At 43.3% G+C, this 23677-nt stretch overlaps 1 protein-coding gene across 2 annotated transcripts in view; it reads right to left on the bottom strand.

Moving 5' to 3' along the window:
• GTF3C1 (general transcription factor IIIC subunit 1) overlaps positions 1–23677 on the bottom strand; it is a 38308-nt gene that overhangs the window by 6325 nt on the left and 8306 nt on the right. For both annotated transcript variants that reach the window (XM_066198106.1, XM_066198107.1), the window contains 24 exons: positions 22632–22953; positions 21442–21659; positions 20819–20958; positions 18277–18430; positions 17222–17325; positions 16800–16981; positions 16181–16447; positions 15804–15949; positions 15306–15403; positions 13681–13777; positions 12785–12962; positions 12234–12369; positions 11064–11199; positions 9250–9331; positions 8404–8589; positions 7767–7924; positions 7487–7629; positions 7220–7301; positions 5951–6063; positions 4957–5019; positions 4338–4431; positions 3257–3429; positions 2456–2740; positions 463–716 (listed from right to left, as the gene is read on the bottom strand). In XM_066198106.1, coding sequence (XP_066054203.1) covers positions 463–716; positions 2456–2740; positions 3257–3429; positions 4338–4431; positions 4957–5019; positions 5951–6063; positions 7220–7301; positions 7487–7629; positions 7767–7924; positions 8404–8589; positions 9250–9331; positions 11064–11199; positions 12234–12369; positions 12785–12962; positions 13681–13777; positions 15306–15403; positions 15804–15949; positions 16181–16447; positions 16800–16981; positions 17222–17325; positions 18277–18430; positions 20819–20958; positions 21442–21659; positions 22632–22953 — 3811 coding nt within the window. The remainder of the gene's footprint in view (positions 1–462; positions 717–2455; positions 2741–3256; positions 3430–4337; positions 4432–4956; positions 5020–5950; positions 6064–7219; positions 7302–7486; positions 7630–7766; positions 7925–8403; positions 8590–9249; positions 9332–11063; positions 11200–12233; positions 12370–12784; positions 12963–13680; positions 13778–15305; positions 15404–15803; positions 15950–16180; positions 16448–16799; positions 16982–17221; positions 17326–18276; positions 18431–20818; positions 20959–21441; positions 21660–22631; positions 22954–23677) is intronic.

Here is a 23677-nt window from a genome sequence, read left to right as displayed (position 1 = left end):
AAATACTATAAGAATGTTTAAGTTACTGAGGTAAGAGGCCGGACATTGGACACCACTATTTCAAGCACTTGCATCAGACAAATTAAATGAGAATTGCCATTCAAGGAGCTCTGAAAGCTTTTCTTTTCTCTTTACAGAAGAGAAAGCCTGGTTGTGACACCATATGGTATTTGAAGTTGTTGAAGGGACTGAAAAACCTCCTGGAGAGGGGTAACAGAGCAGAGGACAGATTGCAGTAATAGTTTAACACAACATGAGACAGAGGCAAGGCCTTGTTACCAACAAAAGCCTAAGTCAGCCATCTGTTTTACATCAGGAGAGAAAGCCTTACAAACTTGATGTGTAATGAAAACAGAATGTTCTTGTTAGAGGGCTTTGTTTAAATCAATTCCTCAGCAGGTGAGTTCACCATGTCTCCTGCTCCAAGCCACTTCTGTGCACTTTAGGCCAAACAGAACTAACCTGGAGAGCTGAGCCTTCCTGGGATGGGGGTACATCTGAGCCTGACCTTCACCTGGCAGGAGTTGACCACGATGTTGTCACTGGGGCTCAGGTTTCGTGTGCTGACAATGCCAGGGGAGTAGTAGCCTCTCATCAGTAAATAATTGGTGTGAGAGGCCTGGCGGGGTTTCACCTCGATTCTGCGTTTGCCTCCAGAGCTGTCATCCAAGTCATCATCCTCATCATCATCATCCTCAAGTCCTTCTTTTCCCAAGCTACAGCAAACACAGGAGGTTAGATTTGTTTGTTGGGGTTTTTCCCAGAAGAAGAAAGTGATTCATGACACTGAGCAGAGCGAGGACACGGTGCTCCTGAGCTCTGGGCTTTAGTCCTGGACAGCTGGGGCAGTGATATGGGAAGTTCCACAAATGCAGATTCTTCTTGTGTGAAAGTCACCAAACCACAGGAGTGACTTCTCTCTCTCCAAGACTGAATAAAAGGCTGTTTTATAAGTGGTACTGACCTAAGGTTCTGAGTTTTGCCTCTTTACATTGTTTGTAGAAAACGAACAGTTTGTAGTGGGAGAAAGGGTTGGTTTTAGAAATTAATTTGTGTTAGTTTTTTTTTTTTTCCTTTTCTTATTATCTTCTCTTAGTGTATACTAATAAAATTTATCTTTTTTTGCTTCTAAGCTGAGCCTGCTTTTGCCTTGTTCTCCCAAAATCCTATCTCTCAGTTAGCAAACAAATTTGGCAAATGTAAAACCACCACACAAATGGTGCCATGACTCAGATAAGCAAACCTAAACCACAACGCTATTCAAGATACCCCTACTCAGCAACGGGGCTCAGTGGATTTTTGTTAATGACCTGGCTGACAAAACAGCTCATTCAGCTTGCACAGCATCACTGAAGGCACTGCAAGTATAAGAGAAGCTGGGATTTGCATTCAGAATATCTCCAGCACACTGGAGAATCAGCCTGGAAAAGAGCAGGGAGCGATTCCCTATGACAAATGCATGTTATTTATATGACAGTACTCTGCATCCGTCCCTGCACACTGAGAGCGAACAATTAACCAGATAAAGGAAAAGAAGCTTGTTAAGTGAGTCACAAGAATCATAAGCTGTTCATGGATCACTGCATTGGGGGGGGTTTGGCTGCTTTTTTTTTTTGGCAAGGCCATGGCCCTTCAGAATCCTGGGATGCATTAGCAGGTGTTTCACCTATGTAACAGGAGGGAATTGGCACAGAGCTGCCAGCAAGAGCATGGCATTTGTTTTTTGACATCACAGTTCAGTGCAGAAGAAAATAATGAGAAAGAGAACTGGGTTAACACGAATAAAGTGAAGGAGCTGAAGCTGCCCATTTTAAAGAACAGCATGTTATGAGAGAGGGACCACAATAACAGTCCTCAAGTAGGTATTAAGCTGCTGCACAGAGAAAAGGAACAAAGTATTTTCCATGTGTATTCACAACAGGAAGCAGCAGGTCAAATTACTAAGAGATTTTAGTTGCACTTTTAAGAAAGCACATAATGACTGTAAGGAAAGGGGCTCACAGGCTCCCACTGCCTGGGGACAGTTTCAGTTTATGCCATTACCGCAGGCTCACAGGAGAATTAAATCCAAGAGAAGGCAGTGCACAGAAGCACTGCTGTGGTGAGAGGTTTCACTAATAAAGCTGAAACCTTGTTACCAGTCCTCTCAGTCTGTGACATGGCAAGGCACAATGCTGATGAAAATGCTCCTGTAGCACCCAGTGCTCTCCTTTCCCTGTCAGCTCTGATGGCACTAAAGTGCCAGGCAATTGAAATGTCACATGTGAAGGCAAATGCAGCCCAGGGCTATAATGACAGGCACTAACTTAAGTGCCATTAAGTCTCCTCAGAAATAAAAATCTAAACAACAGCACAGTAAAAGCGCCACAATGCAGTGCAGGAAATGCTAATTCCTGTCCAATTTCATCCAAGTTATCCCCAAACTGTATTCTCTAATGAAAATAACAGCATTTACCTTTTTATCACTTCATTTTCCACCATAGAGCTGTCCACCACAATGATCTGCTCTGGGATTCTCACATTCACAGCCACCAGTCCCAAGGAGAACAGAGAAAGCATGGCCACACACTGGCCACCAGGGCCATCCATAGGAAATGCCACCATGCCTTCTGATGATGCGTTTTCTTCATCTTTAAATGAGAAGTTGTGTGGCTGGTCTGATCTTTCAGCATCCTTGAGCTTCTCCAGGAACTGGAAGGACTCTGTACAAATGGTACTGGGGAAGCGCCACGTAAAAACTCTGCACAAAACCACAAAGCAGCACAAATCCTTCAAAATCTGCTCTGACTGAGAACAACTTTTACAATCATGGTAGCATAAAGGAGCCAAAAAATTTAAGTTTCATGCTAGAGCTGGTGACCAAGCACCTTCCACACCTGCTTTTACAGTCCTTTTACCATTTCCACAACATTAGGTGTTTACGCACTGTGTAAAGGTCAGGTAGCATACAGCAAATAAAAAGCAAAAGGTATCATCTTCTGCTTCACAGGAGTGCTAAAGAAATCTTCCCACCACATCTGCAAGTGTGGTGCTGCATCTCCTCCCCTCTCAACGTGTCTCTGAGGTCCTCCCCAGTATCCCCTCAGTGCCCTGACTGCTCCCCATGTAAGGACTGACTGATGCCATGTCAGCTTCCCCTGCACCCTCAGCTGAAGGTTCCTTGCTCTGCACACTTCTCGTGTGTTGTCACCTCCACAGCACGCTTGGGTAGATGTTTTCCTCTGCCCCAAGGCCAGCAGTGTCCCCTGCCACCCACCTGTAGTAGCTCTGGGACAGCTGGTAGGACATGGGCGCGAAGGGCAGCGCGCGGCTCTTCTTGGGCCCCAGCGTGTGGTTGACCCTGCGCCGGTTCACCAGGCTCCTCCTCTGGCACTCCAGGAAAGCCTTCACCAGGATGTCATCCCGGTACTCCTGGTACAGCCGGAACGTCTGCACGACACCTCAGTGACACCTCTGCACCATCCAGCTCACAGGCACTCAGGGGGTGCCCACAAGCCAGAAGGAAAATCATCCATATAAATTCACTTTACTCCTCTCTTCCTTTTATGACCTTCCAGACTTGCCATGGTAAATGCCAATTAAATTAACTAAATACTACAGAACACTTGATATTCAAAATGGGATCAGGCTCCCACTGGAATTATAGATGTGAAAAATGCTCCTCTGCCACACATTTTGGGAAATTTTTCCCCTCATTTCAGCAGGAACACTCGGTTCTGTGAGCTTGGCTATCCAGGTTCCACTCTTGCTTATGAGTTGTTAAACTCCCTTTGAACTTCGACCTTACTTAAACACTTGACTAATTGATGATCCCTTTTTGTAGTCCCCAATGCTGAAGGAGAGGTGCCCCAACACCACTGTCAGCTGGGTGTTAGGATTGTTTTTGTGATATCTCCTCCAGAACATTCCAGCTGCTCAGGTGGGCACGAAAGCATGGTACAGCTTGACCCACTGGAAGTGATGTGGAGCTTATTTCATGTGGTTTTAGGGGATTGCTTCAACCTCACATCTTGGGATCTCATCCTCAGAGAGAAAACAACAAACTGATAATCTTCCTACAATATATAATTTCCTAAAAGCAGAATACTCCTCACAGAATGGATAAAAATCCAAATTTCTGGGTTTCTTTTCTCCCATTTGAAAAAGGAATGTGCAAAGGGAGGGAGGAGAAACTTTAGGGTTGTATGACCACACGCGGATGTGGCACTTGGGGACACGGTTTAATGGTGGCCTTGGCAGTGCTGGGCTGATGGTTGGACTTGATGATCTTAAAGATCTTTCCAAGCTAAACAACTCCATGATTCTATGAGCAGTAAAGTTTGGTCCAGACACTGTACCTGAAATGACTGGCAAGATTCCATCTGGTTATCTGAGAGTGCCAGAGTACTCTGAATCAGATTCTGCAGCACCAGAAAATGAATATCATAAATACTGAAAGAAAAAAGAAAGAAAAAAACCCATTTATTTCTGGTGCTTTTTGAACATGAAGCACCCATTAGACCAGCACAAAAATCTACAAATTCCATCACCTGCATCTGAAATAGAAGCATAGAGACATGAGATCCTACAGCTGAGGATCATTCATGTAAAGGAATCTGTTACATTTTCCCTCACTTTCCACCCTGAATTTTTGGATCAGTCCAGATAATCTGACATAGAGCTCTCTCTGATAACATCTCCTCTTAAGATACAACACCCACATAGAAAAGGTACACTGTTGTCCATTTTAAAACTGATAAAATAATTTTGAGGTCATCTCTGTTATCATTTTATCTACCAAATCTATGTCAGAGGTCCCTACAGTCTTGTCAAAGTATTTCTCTGTTAATAAATTTATACTCTGCAGCAAACAGATAAAAACACTGAATTAGGACACTTGTTATATGACTTCCACAGATGGGGGGAGGGCTGATGTGGCCTGGTCCTAATGAGGAAAATGGTGCTATTGCTACTCACCTGCTCAGATTATCCTCTTTTGTGCCTTGATTTGTGTCTTCTCCGATTGCCAGCACTCGGAATCTAGTTAAGGCAAGGGAAAGGAGAACGCTGGAACCAGATTTTCTGTGATTTTCTGTGATTTTGCATCAGCCATGAAGCCCAGAGGCTGATGAGCACAACTGCTAACGAGGCAAGTGCTGGGCCAGCCCAGGGGACTGTCTGCTCCAGCAGCCCTCAGCACAAGGGTCAGACAGGAAAAGAACTGTCCAGACCCGTCTCCACTCAAATATCCGTTGACAAGGAGATAAAACAATGGACAGGAGAGAGTTCCACACCGAAAGGATTTGTCATTTTATTGTGGTTTTGGTAACTTCCAGCAACTGCCAGCAGCACTTCTGCTGTAATGCACAGCTCTTCCCAAAATAAGAAAAATTACAAAGGTGCTAAATTTATTATCATTAAATGGTCTGAGATACAATTTTTTCACACTGCTCTTCAAGTGTTAATCACCATGAAAAAGCTTAACAACCTGGAGCTGGAGAATGCTGTACAAGGCTGAGTGCTCTTCCTTATCAATACTTTTAGCAGCACTGAAATGATTCAGCTGAGCAACCAGCTACAAATTGTGATAGAAAATGGGGCCACAGTTAATCTGGAAAACGCTAGATTTCTATTGCAATGAGAAGTTACACCTGAGTAGCAACATCTCTAACACTGAGGCTGAGGACTTGACAATTTAGAAAAATCTGCTGAAGTCAATTTCTGGTTTAAAAGTCTTATTTAGCAATAAGAATGGTTTGAAATCAGCAAAATTGTGCAAATAACTGAAAATCACTTCTTTGTATTTAGGAAGTGTGGATATGAAAGAAACACTGCTGATTGTATTTAGTAAAACTTCTTTTCTTTCTAAGGGTGCAAGCACAGAGGGTGTAAATCATGCCCAGAGAAGAAACCTGCTCTGAATTACTGCCTCACCCTATGTGCAGAGCCAAGAGCACCATGATTAAAATACCTGGAAAAGAGTTCCTCCAGAGTGTCAGGAATCTCCAGTTTGGGATTCCCCAGGGTTGAACTGAATTTCTCTTTCAGTCTTTCCACAAACTCTTTAAACTCCTTTGCACAAACCTTTGGAAAGAGGAGACAGAAATGTCAACAACCTTAATTTCTTAGGGTAGGGAAAACCCCTCTGCTTTTAAAGTGTGCATGAAAATTCTTGTAGCAATTAGCTGAATTCTGAAGTCAGAAGGCATCCAACAGCCAAGGCAAGGCAGGGAAAAGCTTGTGCAGTTTGTGTTTGCTGATTCAGTGAACAGTTGCAGGTTCCATCTGTAATCAGCTCACAGCTACAAGCCAAGCACCATGAACATATGTTCTAAGACAATTTCCTGAATTAACAGCAAGATCTCTTGCTAGAGCTATGTTTAAGCTTCTGCTCAAGCCCTGCAGGCTTTTCCATGTTCTCCATGAAGTCTGTTTGCACAATCATGGCTTGGAGAACACCTGTTACATCAGAGGAGTGTTCTCCAGAAACAAGTTTGTATTTCCTTCCAAAGACAGACATTGGAAATGGGAACACACATTTATTTCAGCGATGTCTCATCAATAAAAAACTGCTCTTCCTTTAAGCAACAGGAATCTAACAACAGAACTGATGGGCTTTTCTGATAATGGTATGAATTGTCATTCCTGGATAAAAATCATCTTGCTGTGACACTGTCCCAATTCTGAAAAAATTCTGAAAGTCAAAATGGAATTGTCTGCACTGAAAGTGTAAAGAACTTTCCAATTTGAATTCATGGTTCATTTAAATGAAAAAATAAAAAGAAATAAAATCTTTTGGTTGCTCAAATTAAGTATTATAAAATTTGCTTGTGTTCCTGCACTCATCCAGAGAAGCTAAGGTGAGATTTCAACACACAACGGGAATAAAAAATTCTAAACTACAGAGCAAAAACGTTTTCTTGCTCAGATAACAACGTGGCTGAAAGGATAAAAAAAGAATCAGCAGATAGAGATGTTTAGTCACGGATGTTGATAAACAAGCACATTGAAAACACAATGGTTGTTGCACAGGGGGCTATTTATGTGCCTTTGGAAAGCTGCCCTGTGTCCACTCTGCTCCCAAACCAGCAATGATGCTGCGTTTTTACAATGAAGCTATTTTTAAAATAGCTAAAGGTTCAAGGGAAAGAAAAGACATGAAATCTGTGATCTGTGCAAGTACTCAGTAATCCAAACAGCATAAAACACTCTATGAATTTTTGGAATACTTCCCTCCTACCTGTGGATCTTCATAATTATTTTCTCTATTCATGAAATCATCAATGAGGGCTTTATCCTGGTAAACCTCAGCAAGGCAAACTCTGCAAGAGATACAATTGAAGGTGTTGCTCAGAGCTGAAATTTTCCCAGTTCAAAACAGATTTGACAGCAGCAGGGTGCAAACAAGATGAAATATTTAAGTGCCATGAAACAAAAGAAGTATGTAGGAGGACCATGTCCCTTCAGGAGAATTTAGCCTGCATCTAGAGCACAGAGAAGTTCTCACTTGTAATTGAGGTAGGTCTGTGGGTTTCTGACAATGTAGCGGGCTCTCCGTCCCACGGAATGGGAGGTTTTATCCAGGGACTCCTCGAAGCTGGAGTGCATGAGGTCCCTCACCACCTGCCAGGGCACAAAGGGCCCTTTCACCTGCGGGAGGAACAAAAGTGCCTGCAGTCAAACCTCGCTGTGCGTGCTTACACGCACGGGGAGAGCAGGAGGAGGTCCTGCCTGGTGAAATGTGTGTGCAGCACCCAGCAGCTCTGTGCCCTGGGTGTGCTCAGCACCTTGGCATTGAGCACGTGGCTGGCAATCCTGCAGAGCATGAGCAGGCTGTCCTCCTGCACCGTCCAGGTCACGCGCAGCCGCGTCATCCTCAGCAGGGCACTCTGGTCAGCCTTGTCATGATAGCGCAGCCGTTTGCTTTTGTCTACAGAATCCTCTTCTGACAGAGCCAGGGAAACAAAAAAAGACATTGATCTCAGCAGTTTGTATTATGATTAACTCAAACTTCTATCACAGGCTCAGCACCAGTTCAAGTTGGTAAGAATGAGAGACGAGCAGGGAAGGACGCTGCAGTCTAAAAGTGAAAAGCAGCAATAGCTCTCCCAGGCAGGAGAAAATGAACACTTTAATTGGCAACCTAGAGCATCATTCCATGAGGAATCTTTAAGCCAGCTATCGAGAGCTGATAACGGACTGCAGGGAGCTGCTGTGGCACAGACTCCATGAGGACTCCTCCAGCCTGTGCAGCCGTGGCTCACACACAGCTCATGGGCATAACGTGCTGCTGCTTCTCCCCAGGACACCTGAGCCCCCTCACTGACATGGCCACAAAGCTGCCCTGTCCCTCACCCTCTTCTCCAAAGCAGCTTCCTGCAGGCCTAGGCATAGTAAAGAATGGTACTTCTTCCTTTTTCTTACCTTTCTTTTTCTTCTTTGCTTTCTTTCCAACATCTTTCCTAAGCCTCTTCCTCTTTTGGCTTTTTCCACCTCTCACTCGTTTCGTTCGGTCCTCAGTTGGTTCTTTAGTTATTTCAATACATTCCTCTTTCTGGAAAAGTGACTCTGATCCTACCTTTGCTTCTCCCAAAATATTAATTTTGTTACCTAAAATGAGACATATTTACAGCAGTGGAGCTTTATAGCAATGACATTCTACAATGTTAAGATATAAAGGTATGTTAAGGTTAAGGTATAAAGACCAAATGACAAATTTCAGTAAATTAAAAGACAAATGCTCTCTCAGAACTGCTCTTTGTTAGTCTTGTGATTTCATGCCCCTTCTCAGCAGCTCACAGAATAAATTCCTACATTAATGAGGAATCATCAAGTAATTAAACCTAGTTTACAGTGCACAAACGCAAGGGAACAGTTTTACATTCAACCTGAAGCATTTTCTCCTCCTTAGCTCAAACATTAGGCTGGATAACAGTGCTACAAAACACTGGTCCCCCTGGACTTTCTGCAAACTGCACATCAGAAATTACAAAGGATAGAATTTGTTGTTTTATAAGAAGTTATTCACACATCTGTTTTACAGCCCCAGAAGTATCCTAGATCACTGTAAGGAGACAGGACCAACCCATGTCATCAATACTAGATAAAAAATTATTGTTCCATATAGCCAGTAATAGGGAATGAAAGCATTTATCTGTTTTACTGCCACAGCAGCATCCCAGATTGCTGGAAGGAGACAAGAACAGCCCACACCCCTCATGCTGGGTTTGACAAAGGCAGGAGGAGCTGTGGCACAGTCTCAGGCCTTACCTCCAGTACTGAGTGGCAGGGGGTGTTTGGTGAGGAAGGTTTGGAGTCTTGCTGTCAGTCCATTTTCAGGAACTGTATTTTCCTAAGATAACACAGCTTTAAAAAAGGTGACATGCAAAAGGGGTGCACTGGTTTTAACAATAATCTACTTTTACGATCTAAGTAGTGTCAGAAATAAATTTTCAGTGTAAAGGAAAAGATCCCTGGCAATAAGAAAGAAGTCATTTGTATTATTACTACCACACATTAGAATGGCTCCAGAGCTTTTCTTAAATCACGCTGGAATGACCACTAGACTGTGAAGGTTAGAAATCTCCTCAAGTTTAAAAGCAGTAATTACAGGAAAAGAAATGCTGGATTTTTTCATTGCTACAGAGACTGAGCAGGGTTTGCCGTAAAACAGTATTTTTCCAAAGCATTTTCCATTCCAAAGGAACTTCTGAAAAGTACAAAACCAAAATGCAAACACAAACACCGAGTAAATGCCTCCTACAACACATTCTGCCCATCCTAAATCTGAGCCTGAACCAACTGCAATGTTTTGGATGTTTTGCCATTCTCTGCTAAAACCATTTCTCTAGTGTGGAGCTCACTGGGGGCAAAAGTTGGTCACAAGATGTGGAGAGACCAAAGAGCTGCTGGAAGTTGTGTTACTGTTCAACAACGAGGTGACTGAACAGCAGACAGAACTAAGAGTGAAATGATCCTGCCTGAGGGAAATAAACTAGCAACTCTAATTTTACATCCACTGCCAGGCTCTGATTTGTGCACTGCTTAGGGGAGAGTAGTTACAGGCAGTTCAGTGAAAAGTCCCTGCTCAATGCCTGGTGATGGTGAAAAAGCAAAGGAAATGGATGGGATTCCTAGGGAAGTAAAGCAACACTGAGCAGCTGTAAAAAATCTGTGCTTGGCCACAACCTTAAAGCACTTTCAGATTGTATTCCCACCGTAAGAAGGACAGGTAGAACTATCATGGGTTAAAATAAAGGCAACAAGAATGATTAAAGACATGACAGTTCCACGCTGGGAATAGTAGATGTCAGTCTTAAAAAAAGGAGATGAATATGAGAGACATGAGAGATGTTTACAGAAATCCAGTGAAACAGTAAGAATAATGAAAAATGTATTCTTCACAGCTTCCCTTAGTTCTTCAATTACTGGGGAGCTTAAGGCATCAAAAGGAAGTGGTGGCACATAGCAGAAATTTGAAACACTTTGCCACAGGAGGCTGGGGATAGTAAAGACTTATATATGCTCAAAACCCAGACAAATTAATGCTGAAAGAAAAAAGCTATTACTGCTTTGAAACAGCCCCAGATTTAGAATGGCCTTGAGCCAAAACTGCAGACAGCTGGGAGAGCATTCTGAGGAAATATCCTTTGGTCTTACAAGCTTCCATCAGAGACAGGATATTAGCCAGAATTCTGATTTGCATGTGTTGGGCTCCCTATTTTTCTCCCCTTGTGTATTTCCTTGTTTTGAATGTTTTGCTTTTTGTCTGACAAACTCTACATTCCAGAAAGGCAAGAGGAACCACTGAGTAGTGTGAACTGCTCACTCATTGAAGGATTTCTCCTTTGGTTGAATGCACTAACAAATCCATTGTCAAATTCAGTTTTCAAATAAAATTTACGTCCAATTCTTTCATTCACTTCAGCACCAAGATTTGTGAACATCTGGCACTCATTTTGTTCCAGTGCTGCAGACCCTTACTGAGAGCATGCAAACAGTAAGAATTCGGTGTCACCACCTCAACCTTAAGAATGTTAAAATTTGGAGAAGTCACTACAGTGTATAAATTTTAAAATACTCACCTTCCTGGTCTTGTTGATGATGTAGCTTGTCCAGATCCAATTGCGTTTCAGATGCCCATAAAAGCTGGAATCCAGACCTGCAGCACCCAGCCCATCTCCAGGGATGGATCCATCGTCAACCACCTCTCTGCTGCCTCTACAGCAAGAAGAGCAAAACCCACAGGAATGATTTTGTACAGATTCCTTCCCAGTGCTCTTAACTGGTGTGTGTGCAATGTGCAGAACTCTCCCCTTGCCCTCCCAGTTTAGGGGGTAATATTACACCATCAATTCATCCCCAAACAGTTTCTTTCCTAAAGATGTCACAGTCATCCCCAGCCTAACTGCAAGTAAACACCAGGTATCCAATTTAAAAGATTTACTGACACACAGAGAGACCATATGCAGAAGCTCAAGCAAGGATCAGTGGAGTTGGGTCCCTCAACTCCGTTTTTTTCAAAGATAACTTGATATGTTTACCTGCAACATGGAACTAACTGAAAATACTTTTAAACAGACTGCTTATTGAAACAGAAGAGAATATTAACAGAGCTAAACCACAGTGCACAACACAATATAAATAATTTAGCTGGGGTTCTGCATGGCTGCCACAGGTTGTGAGCATGCAACCCTCCCAGGTATTCTGGGTGTGACTAGGTAGAAGATTAAATGCTCCAGAGATCACCTCTAGATCACAGTGCACATTAGAAATTAATCTGCAACCAATTACAGCCAAGTGCACAAAGGGACAGGATTCAGAACGTGGCACTGGGGAGCTGCTGAAGCTACTTGAGATACCATGATGTAAAGCATAGGAACAGAGAACCTTTACATTTGTTATTCCTGGCACTCACTGTACTTGAGAAGTATTCCCTCCCTCCCTCCCAACTTTGCTCTCCTCAGGACCCTTGCAACAGCACAGATGTCCTGTGCATCTGTACTGCTCTGGAAGGAAAGCCCAGTCTGTTTATCCCATCCCTCCAGCACAACAACCTGCTTGGCAGCCAAGTTATTGGGAACACGAAACAGAACTCCATCTCCTCTGACTCAGTTCACCTCTGAACTCCACAGAACACCCAGCTGAGATGTCGGAGTCTCGGGTGCTTTTGCTATTGAGTAACATCCTCAACACCTGACCAGTTTTTCCTGCCTGCCCTGCTCAAGCAGCTCTCAGGGGCCCAAGTGACCTACGTGGTGTATTCCAGCATGGCACACTTTCGCTCCAGGTTGTGTTTGTTCACTGCTGACTCCTGCTCCTTTTCCACATCCAGGGCACTCTCCTCCCCTGCAAGGTTGCTCCTCTTTGTCCGAGGACAGCGGACGACTCCTGGACAGACAAAGGGGTTTCACTCTCAGCATGACAACTCAGAATTGAACTCATCTTCAATCTACCCTGCTCTGACAAATTACTGCTCACACATAGCAATGCCATTTTTACCCCTTCTCAATACAACATGTCTGCTTCTCACAGAGAAGGGCTACTGTCAACCTTGATACCTCCAACAGGACAGCAATGCTTTGCCATGAACTCAAGTGCATCACAACTTCACAGAATTATACAGACACAGCTCCCAACAACTTTTTTTTTTTTTTTTTTTTTTTTTTTGTGATGCACAGGACAACATTCCAAAACAGTAGAAGTGAAAAAATAGAGCCCAGCTTAAGTTTTAGGAAGGGAAGAGGAATTGAGGTGTGCTCAGAAGGGGCAGTGAGGCTGCTCAAGAGGTCCAACTGTGCCATACCCAGGGGTGTGTTCAGGCAGACACACTGCAGATCAAACCAGAAGTTCTCCACGTCCTGCAGGGTGTTGAGGACGTAGCAGCGCCGCTCAAAGGGGCGGCTGCTCTGTGCCAGGTTGTAGTGCAGGTCACAGATGGTGGTGTCCACAATCACAGCATTTCTCTTCATGTACACAAACACCTGCCAGACACAGCACAGCTCAGGCTGTAAACATCACTGAAACTGCCTCATCAGCAGGACACAGCTAGGTTAGGACTGGACAGTTTCTGGCTTTGCTGTTTTTAGCCACTGCTCTGACAGAGGCCAACCCAGACCCACACTACTGTATTCCCGAATTCCCTTGACAGCAATCCAGGAATTTCCTTTCTAGATTTAGAACTGTTTCTTTTCACCCTTGTGCACAAAATATTCCAAATTTCCAGAGTGGCTGTTTCCTCCAAGTCCTCACTCAGGATTTGCATTGATGTGTTTGGGAGCCTAATTACCTTTCTTATCCTCATAAAGTCTGGTCTGCTTTTTCCTTTGCAGGTGCTCTCTATCTAAAAAGATGCATATGAATCTCATCATTTTACTCTGATCAGTGCCTTTATTCTGTATCACACATCCAAGCTTAACATCTTGATGGAAAAGAATGTGTCACACTCATTTTTCATTAAGTCTTGCCAGTCTGGGGCCTCCTGGATCATTATTGTGTGCAGTGTTCAGCATTATACATTTCAGCAGTTCCCTTCCAGAGAAAGAGGTGAAAAATTATCTGCACAACTTACAGTGAGATTTGGGTCTGGAGGTTTGCACATACATCTGAAACGTCAGTACTTCATTTAAGGTAATTACGAATCCCAGATCTTGAAAAATTTATTAAGAGAAACTGCCTTTTAATTTTTTTTTTTTTAATTACCTGGTCTTTGTCTTGAAACTTCTCTGTTGGGCCAAACTGCAGCAGCCCCATGTAACATAATCTCTGAAGGTTCTCTACCACTGAGAAGATGTACCTCCTGTAGCAATGGTAGGAGTGTTGCAGTTAGCACTCATGAAAACAGCAAAGTGATACCAGAAAATCCAACATTGTCATGCAGCAACCTCAGCTTTCAGCAAACCACCGAGTAATAGAATTTCTGAAGTGCTATTTTTGCTCGAATTATCAGCCTATGGAAAACATGTAATACATCAAGGGTCCAAATTTCCTTTCCTAAAATCACAAACCCAATATTTTAGCCAAATACTAAGCAAAATTTTGCTAGCAAAAAAAAAAAAAAAAAAAAGCCAGAAATAACATATATAAAAATGAATTAAATATGGTCAACAGCAGATCTGCAGACAATTTCATGTTATGTAAAGAAGACAGGAGTAAGAAAACACGACTGCTAAATACAGACCTTTGTGTGTATATGTATGCAGAACTGGGCAAAGATTCTTGGAGTTCAGGTTGTTTAAAACTACTGCTCCAAGAAACTGCTTTCAGTTGCTCAAAGCTTTGGCAGAGCCAAAAGTGCAGCATTTTCCATCCTGCATACCTACATCTATGGCAAAATTCTGGCAGTTGCAGGAAGCTCCTGCAAGATTTAGTTTCTCAGACAGTAAAAAATTAGCTTTGCCCACATTTAACTTCATTAAGATCTAATTAAATGCAGTTAAATGGCAGTTGGATTTTGGCAGGAGTTTTCTCTGGGGGTCAGAAAGATCAAGCCTAGAAATTTGGCTCAGTTAGAAGTTCTAGAGAACGGAGGCTGAAGAGAGAGCTTGGTTATGTGTCATACTGTTTTGCATCAACCCATCAGATGGAGCCTGCAGATTTCAGGAAATGCCATCAATCTAGTTTCTAATTTCTATGATGCAGCAATAGGTTTGGAATTGCAAACCCGGGCTCCCCAAGAGCCTTGGCTGCTGATCCTGCCCAGCCCTGCAAAGACACATCCCTCACCAAAGACACATTCGCAGGTTTGGAAAATGTCATATAAAACTTCAACCATTCTCAGACTGTCAGCAGTGACTTTTTGGGGAAAACTAACATGGTGCTCTTGATTCCACACATTCAAATCATTTTCTTTTCTTCAGTCCAATCTCAAGTTTTAAATCTCTTGGAAGAGAAATGGCAAACCATAGCAGACATGCCACAGAGAGTATGAGGAGAAACTGAATGTGTGAGAGGCAGGAGCTGGGAAATGTGGCACCTCTGGAAAGATTTATGAAGGACAGCAACACTTAGACCCTATTAAATTCTGAATTTAGCAGCAGTGAGGAGTGTGTTTTATACAGAAGCAACATCCTGCTGATGAGTTATGAAGGACAGAACCTCCCAGGTCTCAAGCACTGCCTGACAGGATACATGAATATTGTTTATTAGTTTCTTATTACCTTCTATTTGGGAGAGAAAAATACAGTTTGGCACACTGTCCCTTGAGGATTGATGATCCTTGTCCTAAGTGCCACAGTTCTCTTTGACACGAACAGGAAATAGCTGAGAAAACAATCAGCCACTGCTGGTTCCTCACAAGAGCCACTTATTTTGACCCAACTGTTTACCTTTTGTACAGGAGCTGCTGTCGGACCGGCCTTGGAAGAAATCTGATCAGAGTGTGCTTTTTTAGTGGATCATTTAAAATATCTTCCAGACCTTCCACCTAGAATTATTTTAGAAGTTAATCAAAATGCAAAACGTAACTATCCCCTCAAGTATAAAGCTTTGCTACCAGAATTGCCTACTAAAATATTTTCTAAGCAAACCTTACTGCTTTTGTTAAACGCTTAAACATAATTCTTGTTAATCAATGAAGCAGAGGATTCAGTGAGATTATAAAAAGCTCTTGGCGAAATAGTAGCTTAAGACTTTGCAGTATTACAGGGCTATACATTTTTTTTTCTGTGAGCCTGCGAAAGCAACTACTTTCTCTGTAAAAGACTGAAGTGTCTCCTCTCCTCTCCACGGTCTAGTTTTGCTAAAACAGATTAAAGGGATATTTGTTCCAGCCTATAGCTACAGCTGACATCACCAGACTTTGGAGAAAACAAAGAGCACTGTACCTTGTAGCTGACTTGTACAATCTGAACAAAGACTGAGAGAGGCAAGCAGAGCAGAATGTCACTGACCAGAGCCCATCCAAAGCCAAACTCCCTGTGCACGGGGAGGGGAGGGATGTAGCGCATCCACGACGAGTTGTCCACGTACACTGGGAACAAGAACAGTGCCTCAGACACACCAAACCCAACACTCACACCGAGACTTCACTGTCAGTGCTCAAGCACAATACAACTGGCAGTTCACAGTCTGAAAATCTAAAATGACCTGAAAATTCTCTAAACTCTTGATTTTCAAACCTTTCTGAAGTAGACTTTTATCTATTTTTCTGTGTTGAACCATGGTAAGGTCTGTAGTAAAGTCAGGATGTGCCACTTCATACCTGTTTGATTAGACAGATCTACTTCAGTCTCCTGTGCAGAGGTCTCAGGATTCACCACAGTTGCCACAATTTCTAGGGTCCCATCTGGTTGTGCTTCAATTACAGCTGCATTCTCATCCAGCCCTTGTGTTTTCTCACCATCACCACCTCCTTTTTGCTGTGTTTCATTTAAAGGGTGTCCATAAACTAAGTACCAGAGGAACATGTGGACCATTCTTAAACGGGGCATTTTGGGAAGAAAGCCAAGTGAACGTCCAAGTCCTGGAACTGGGAGGGAAGAATAAAGACCAAACAGAAATAAAAAGAGGATTAGAGCAGGAGAAACATCATCCCATGCAAAACTAATGTTGAAGAAAACTGGAAGGAAAGATGGATGGTTGAAAGTAAATATAAGGTACAAATAGTAAAGAAGTAGTAGTAAATGCAAATGTAAGTTCACAACTGTAAAATACATAAGCAGCTAAAAAAACACTGGATGGTGAAACTGATACAATAAAAACCAAATTTTATTTCTATAGGAGAAGAAAAAAAAACTCTTTATCTTAGGAGACATCTGAAAGTTATTATTAATAATAATTGGGAAGGTGAAGGATGACAGAAACCCCAGAGATGGCTGTACCTGTAACAGGGTGATAGTTCCTTAGCTGTGTTATGCCCATTTTGTCATCAGTTTTTCCTGCCCGACTATTATCAGCTTTACATGAGCTATCTTGCACTTTTCCTGAATCAGAAGCTGCCTCTTGCCCCTGGTTTTCTTCCTCACCATGGTCCTGGGATGTTGGTGTCTGGGGGGCTTTAATCCTGTAATAAAAGCACACAGCACTTAGGTACAAAATCTGTCGAGTTCAATTCCTGCTCTTCCCTGACTTCAGGAGATTTCAGCACGTCGCCTCAGCTTTGTGCTTCCATTTCTCTTCTGCCAAAGAAGAGGCTGTTTGTTTGGGTTTTTCTACTTACCTTGTGTTTATTTCCTCTGCCTATTTTCGTACCCCCTAGATGAGCCAAGATCCCCCCAAGCCACCCCAGGCAGAGCTGACTTGCCTGTTTGCAGTGCTGGAGTTGGAGATGCGGAACCGCACCTGCTCGATGGCGCTTTTCACCAGAGGATCACTGGGACTCACTGAGGGGTGCACCACGAACTCCACCTGCTCACAGCAGCACAACACAAACAAAAGCTGTTTATGGAGATATTGGCTCTTAATCAGCTGCATAAATTATCTGAGATTAACAGTGAATTAGCAGTAGCCACAATGGATGAATCCTGTGATGGTTTTAATAATTCACAGAGCATCAACACTTTTGGATGAAAATGCCTGTTGCTACTTTGTATTAAACAAGAGGTCGAAGTACATGGTCTTCATACCAATAAACTTCTACAAACCTTGGAGTTTGGGTTTTTAAAAGCTGAAATATTTGAGAAACAAATACTTTGACTTGTAAATATTAGGCTGAGAGGGATAAATGAAAAGTCAGAGCTCATTAGGCGTAAGGCCAAACTAACACATATTGCTGCTGAAAGCACACACGCAATTTAGATTGGTAAGATTTCGTATGTGCTCTACACTAAATATACAGCAGGTGATTTTCAGTGGATTCAATTCCCTGCTTATGAGCATTTCACACTAGAGAAAGTGACAAGCCTCAGCTCTACAACCACAGACATCCGACTTCCATAAACCTCACTAACAGTGGATTTTTGTTTTAAAATAAAAAAAATCACATTCTATAAATTTCAACTCAGAAGCTCACTTAAGATTTTTCATACATTCTTGGCTTTCAAAAGGGGTTTAAATGGATTTTTGCTGCAGCCTGGCAGTGCAAGGAGAGAACCATGAAGCGCAGAACTGATAAGCAGCAGAACCTCTCAGAAGGGAGATTCAGAGACTTTGATCTCTGGCCCATTCCTTGGTCTCAGTTATCTGCAGCCCAATAATGGAAAGCAGTGATCTGGTTCTCACACTAGCTTAGTTTGACATGAAGCTTCTGGGTAGCTCCATTGTAGGTTCTGCTACAAGAAGAGAAGTCACCCATGCATTCCAGTAAAAAGGCCCAGGGCACTGTGAGAAATGAGGTGAAGGCTGTGCCTGTGCTGTCACCTTTTTGCTGATGCCATCCTGGATGACCGTGGTGCGGTAGAGCCTGAGGAGCCCGTCCCGCGCCAGCCTCTGCACCAGCCGCACGATGGACTTCTTGCAGCACTTGGTGGAGACGCCTTCTTGCTTCTCTTGATCCATGACCATCTTCTGAAGTCTAAAAGATGACAAAGAGGCCTTGCGATGTAAGGCCAGCAACGCTCCAAAGCGCCTAAGTGGTTTGTTAGAGGATGTGGGTGAATGGCCATTTCTTTCCCTACTTCTACCAGTCCCTGCTCCCCGTTCCCTTTTGCTGGAGACAACTGGGAACTCTGGTTTTACATTTCAGCTCTATTTTCCTTCTAGGGGACAACTGCAGTTCTTACAACAGCAAATTCTCAATGCCTCATTCCCCAGGGCATGGCTACAGTGCAATTACCAATGTGGGCTCCCTAAGGTCAGGAGAACCTACAGCTTTCTTAGGTGGTGATTTAACAAAAGCAGTCAGTTCTTGCAGTTTGCGAGCTCAGTTCAGCTTGAGGCAGAAAGGGTTTATTCAATGGTTTCAGAGCACAGAAACGACTCCTGCATTCACAACATCGATACAGACACACATATCCCACCACATGAAGCCAGCTCCCTTCTCCCTTCTTCCCATGCCACAGTTGGCAGGGGTGTGCTCACACCTTACTCTCCCCATGCCTGTTCCCATGCACTTTCCCACAAATGTTCCAGGCCCTAATTCTGGGCTCTTTCAATCCTGGGGAATCAATTCTGAAAAAGACCTGGAAGTTTATAAAGGAATGAAGCAATAACTGAATGTACACATGGACTTCCAACTGTCCCAAAAGATTACCACATCCTGGTAATTAACAAATGGAAGGCAAACACCAGTAAATTTTCTTGGCAGAGACTGGGGAAGGACAGAACTTCCACTGATTCTGAGGAACTTCTGAGGAACCTGTTGGCAGCACTGAGGGGACAGCAGGGACCTGAAATATCTTCCAAGGCTGTGTTTGGATGTGATTCAATCAATCACTGGTGAGGCTGGTGCCAGATGAGGCTCTAATTTTATAACTCTCTGCAATTAAACAAGGTGACAGAAGGTTTCAAAATTCCCAGACCAGAGGAGAGTAGGACCATGATTTCTGACTAAATTCCTACAGCAAGCAGCCCTGGGTATACTGACTGCCAGGATCTTCTGTGCTGACACAGAAGATGGATGGTGCAATCCTATTTGTGACAACACAGTACTGCCAATTTAAGACACAGCAGAGCACCGGAATTTCCATTTCATTTCGGAGGTGAAATCTTAAAAGGCTGAAAGACATTACAACATTTAGGGAAGTACCTTCAGCTCAGATAAGGTGTCAGGAGAAGACATATAACCACACCACATAAAACTGCACTGAAAAGCAAACTTTGAAGTCCCTGCTAGGATGCCAGTGACCAGTGATGAGTTACATGAAGACCTGAGTCTCTCCAGTCCACACAGAATAACACAAGAACTAGTTTTGAAACCATGCAGAGATAAAACTGATGCAGATGCAAGAATCCTGCAGCAGGAAAGTACTGTACCTTACAATGTGGCCCCAAGTCTGGCATACTGTGAATGGATAAGTAAGTTTTTTGATCTGTGTTTATGAGACATATAATGAATGAAAGCACTCTTGAGTAATTATCTGCATGGAACTACTGCTGCTTCCAAACAGCTGATTAAGATTCAACCCTCCACACTGTCTTGGATTCAAAGCAAGATGTATTCTATTTCCCATCTGTTGAAACTGGCTGGGGAGGTGTTTCTTTCCTCATGGCTCCAGGGGCAGTGGGCAGGTGTGCTCTGTTAATGGGCCAGCTGTTAAACCAGGTGGGGCAGTGTTCTTTATCTCTTCCACCACCCATCCTCCCTCCAGGGGATATCTGCTGTTCATGGGCCATCGAGGCTCACTGCACGGCTGATACAATTACATCATCCCATTGGGAGATGCTCCAGCCAGGGGGAGGAGCCCAGCATTCCTACCTGGATAAAACCTGAGATTCAGAATAACAGGACAGCCTGTTTGCACTGGATTCCCAGAGGAAGACCAGACCCATCTCAGCACCACTGGACCTTCAGAGGAAAACTGCACCCTTCTACAGGATCATCTCTGCTCCAACAGAACCACATCTGTCACTGCAGGAGGACTTACCTGGACTGACCAACAGGGTGTCAGGTCATGTTCTGACTCCGTCAGTGTTTTTTCTCTTTTTCTGTTGTTTGCTTTTTTGTACTACTACATTTTTTTTAATATTCCTAGTAAAGAACTGTTGTTCCTATTCCCATATCTTTGCCTGAAAGCCCCTTAATTTCAAAATTCTAATAATTCAGAGGGAGAGGGTTTCCATTCTCCATTCCACAGGAAGCTCCTGCTTTTCCCTGGCAGGAACCTGCCTTTCCAAACTAAGACACACACCCGCTCCCTGTGTCACCCTCTCCATCCTCACAGCAGTGGTGCCAGCAGGGACAAGCCAAGGCAGACAGGAATAAGCCCCCAGTGCTCCCAGCCCCCTGTGGTGCTGTGCTCACGTGAAGAGGCTCTCGATGAGGCGCAGGTTCCGCACGGCCTCCACGATGAGGTTGCGGCGCTTCAGCAGCCTGTAGGTCTCATGGGGCCTGTCCACTGCTGCCGCCTTGGAACGCTTCTCCTTCCTGTGGCCACAGGGCTTCTGGGGACAGCACAGCAAAGTGGGACATCAACCAGCCACTGTCTGCAGCCAAAGGGGGCTCCTCACACAGCAGCAGTGGAGCAATTCCCACTTTGGATGGATTTATTTACAACAAACTACTCAGATGAAGATCCTCTCTTATCTCCCCTTCTCAGGAAGGCAGGCAGTGGATCATAAGCAGCACTTCTGTGCTGCATTAAGCTATGACATGTATTCAGTCAACACAGAATTTGGAGAGCACCAGGGAACTAACCCAGAACTGTATTTTGGACAACTATCCACCTGTCCCCTGGAAAAATTTTCACCTACACCTACAATGCAGTGCAGCCAAAATATGAATGTACTTTGAAATTAATTTTAAAAAAAAGCCAAACAATTTGATAAATAAATACAAAAACTCTAGTTTGAAGTCTTGCTATAAGAGCACAAAAATTTGCTCAGACAGCTGTACCAACAAGGAGATATTAAGACATGTGGTCTTACCTTAGGATCTTCAAGTCTGACTTCCTCCACCACAGCCACATCTCCATCTCCATCTTCATCCATGGGATGAGCACAGGTGGAAACATTGGACTCCTGCTTTAGGGCTCCCAAAGTAGAACTATCCCCTGAAATGCTGTCTGGGAGCTCCTCAGGATCTTCAAGAATTTGAGGGGAAGGCTGCTTCTTCCGCTGAGACTTCACAGCTGTTGGCTTTGAGCCTGGTTTGAGAGCAAAAAGCCTTGTAATTGTTCTGCTCTCCCTGTTCAGCTTTCTCTCTAAGAGCCATTCTCCCATCCACCCAGGTAGCTGCACTTAAAAGCATTCTACTACACTTTTCACATATTCTGCTCTGCTGGAAGTAGTAGCTTGACCATGAAAGACTGCATTCAGCCTCCAAAAGTAAAGTTTTAAAAAAAGGTGAACTCTGTCATCAAATAATTCTCTCCATGCAGAAACCTTTCCACAGCTTGGAAAGCCATGAAGGGCTTATCCAGAAACTGCTGAAGAAAGGAGAGTTTCTGTCTCAAAGATTCTCAAGTTCTGCCAGAAACGTGATTTTTCTGACTCAAAGCAGAATGAGAATAAGAATTTAGTATTACTCCAAAGATAATCTACATAGAAAAATAGAGATCTCTTTTCCCTTGGAGTTTATCAGAGAAGTTGTAGGAACATTTAAATAGGTAAAAAAAAAAAAAAATTAAGTACCCCCTCACCCATATATTTTTAAAATATGTCCCCAAAGGCTGGTAGTTTTCACACTAAGATATTCCAAACAACTAAAGAAAAAGCTGAGGGAACTAAGTTCAGGGGACAAGACTTTTTGTTATAAAATGCTCAGGTGAGTAAGGCTGTGGGTCAAGTCATCCCAACCCTGAATATCCAAGGAGCACAGTGTGTGAGCTCGGGGAAAAGGGGAGACATGGCATGGGGTCAGGAGAGGCAGCACAAACACTACTGGGACACAGACATCAGGCCACACCTCAGCCCTGAAAATCTCCAGAGTTTACCACACTTGGTGCTCCAAACCATAACAATTTGGGGGGAAAGCAGGAAAAATAACCAAATAAGCTTAAAAATAAATATGTGACCAAAACTCATAATGGAAGCTAATAACATGCTATTTGTTCTTTAATAATATGATCCATAAGGAAAATGCAGGTTGTTGCCTTGATTTCCAAATCACAAGTTACCTTTGGCTGGCGTTGTCTGATGGACATCATCTTGGACACATGATTTCAGTGGAGAACCAGAGCTGGCCTTTTGACCTTTTCCTCTCTTCTTCCTGTCCTTTCCTTCCTCATTGTCAGACTCGGAGGCCACAGTCTCCTCTTCTCCAGGGGACACATCTTCCACAGGTGCGGATTCTTCTGGCACCACAGCCAAAGTAACTGTAGCCAACTGCTCACTCCTGGCCTTCTCCCTCTCAAACTGACGGTTTAAATCACTCTCCTCTGCAAAAATGTAGGAAATGTACTTTGTTGTCCTTTGCCGACCTTCATCCTCCATAAAACCCTAAGGAAACAGTTGGAATGTTATTGTACCACCTTGTTTCTCCATTCTATCAATATTCTCCAGCATCAACAGAGGGAAAACGTTCTCAGTGCTACTCCCCCACATCAAAAGATACCATGTCATTAATTTTTTTCTAAGTAACAAGAATGTGCCTAACCTTCACACAGAGACATCAAAAATAATTCTGTGCTTGAAAAATAAACAAATCTGCATTACCAGTGTACTAGAAAGGAACTCCTACAGTATGTGGGGTGGAGAAAAGTCTGAAGAAGAACAAACAGTGTGTACTCAGAGTGGACATCAATTATTTCAGAACAGAAGTGTTTGTGAAATACGGGCACTGCAGCTCTCTGAGTGACTCAGACTTCAGTGGAAGTGCTGCTGCCCTGTCTGCTACAGCAGGAGCTTTCAAGGATCTACAAACTCACACACTTCACCAATCAATAAGGGAAGATTTCATTTTCAAAGCTGACTGGGGAAAAAATGCATAGATATGCCAATGGTTTATACAGCTTGTTTTTAACTCTACAGAACTTTTTACTTTTTACAGAACTTTTACAATTTATTGTTGAATGACAACACTTTTCTGAAAAGATTCCCCATTGAGGGAAGGTGGCAATTACTCGGCCTTTGTGGAAAGAGACCATTGGGTGCATGCAAGACATGACAGCTGGATTTGTCGGGTGAAATAAAAAAACATTGAAATATCTAGAAATAAGTTCAG

Source organism: Chamaea fasciata, unplaced genomic scaffold (genome assembly GCF_029207755.1).
Source record: "Chamaea fasciata isolate MVZ Bird 193981 ecotype frontalis unplaced genomic scaffold, bChaFas1.0.hap1 SCAF_16, whole genome shotgun sequence".
NCBI classification, from domain to species: domain Eukaryota; kingdom Metazoa; phylum Chordata; class Aves; order Passeriformes; family Sylviidae; genus Chamaea; species Chamaea fasciata.
Note: the sequence above shows the minus strand (reverse complement) of the source record. Positions and strands in the feature narration are given on the sequence as shown.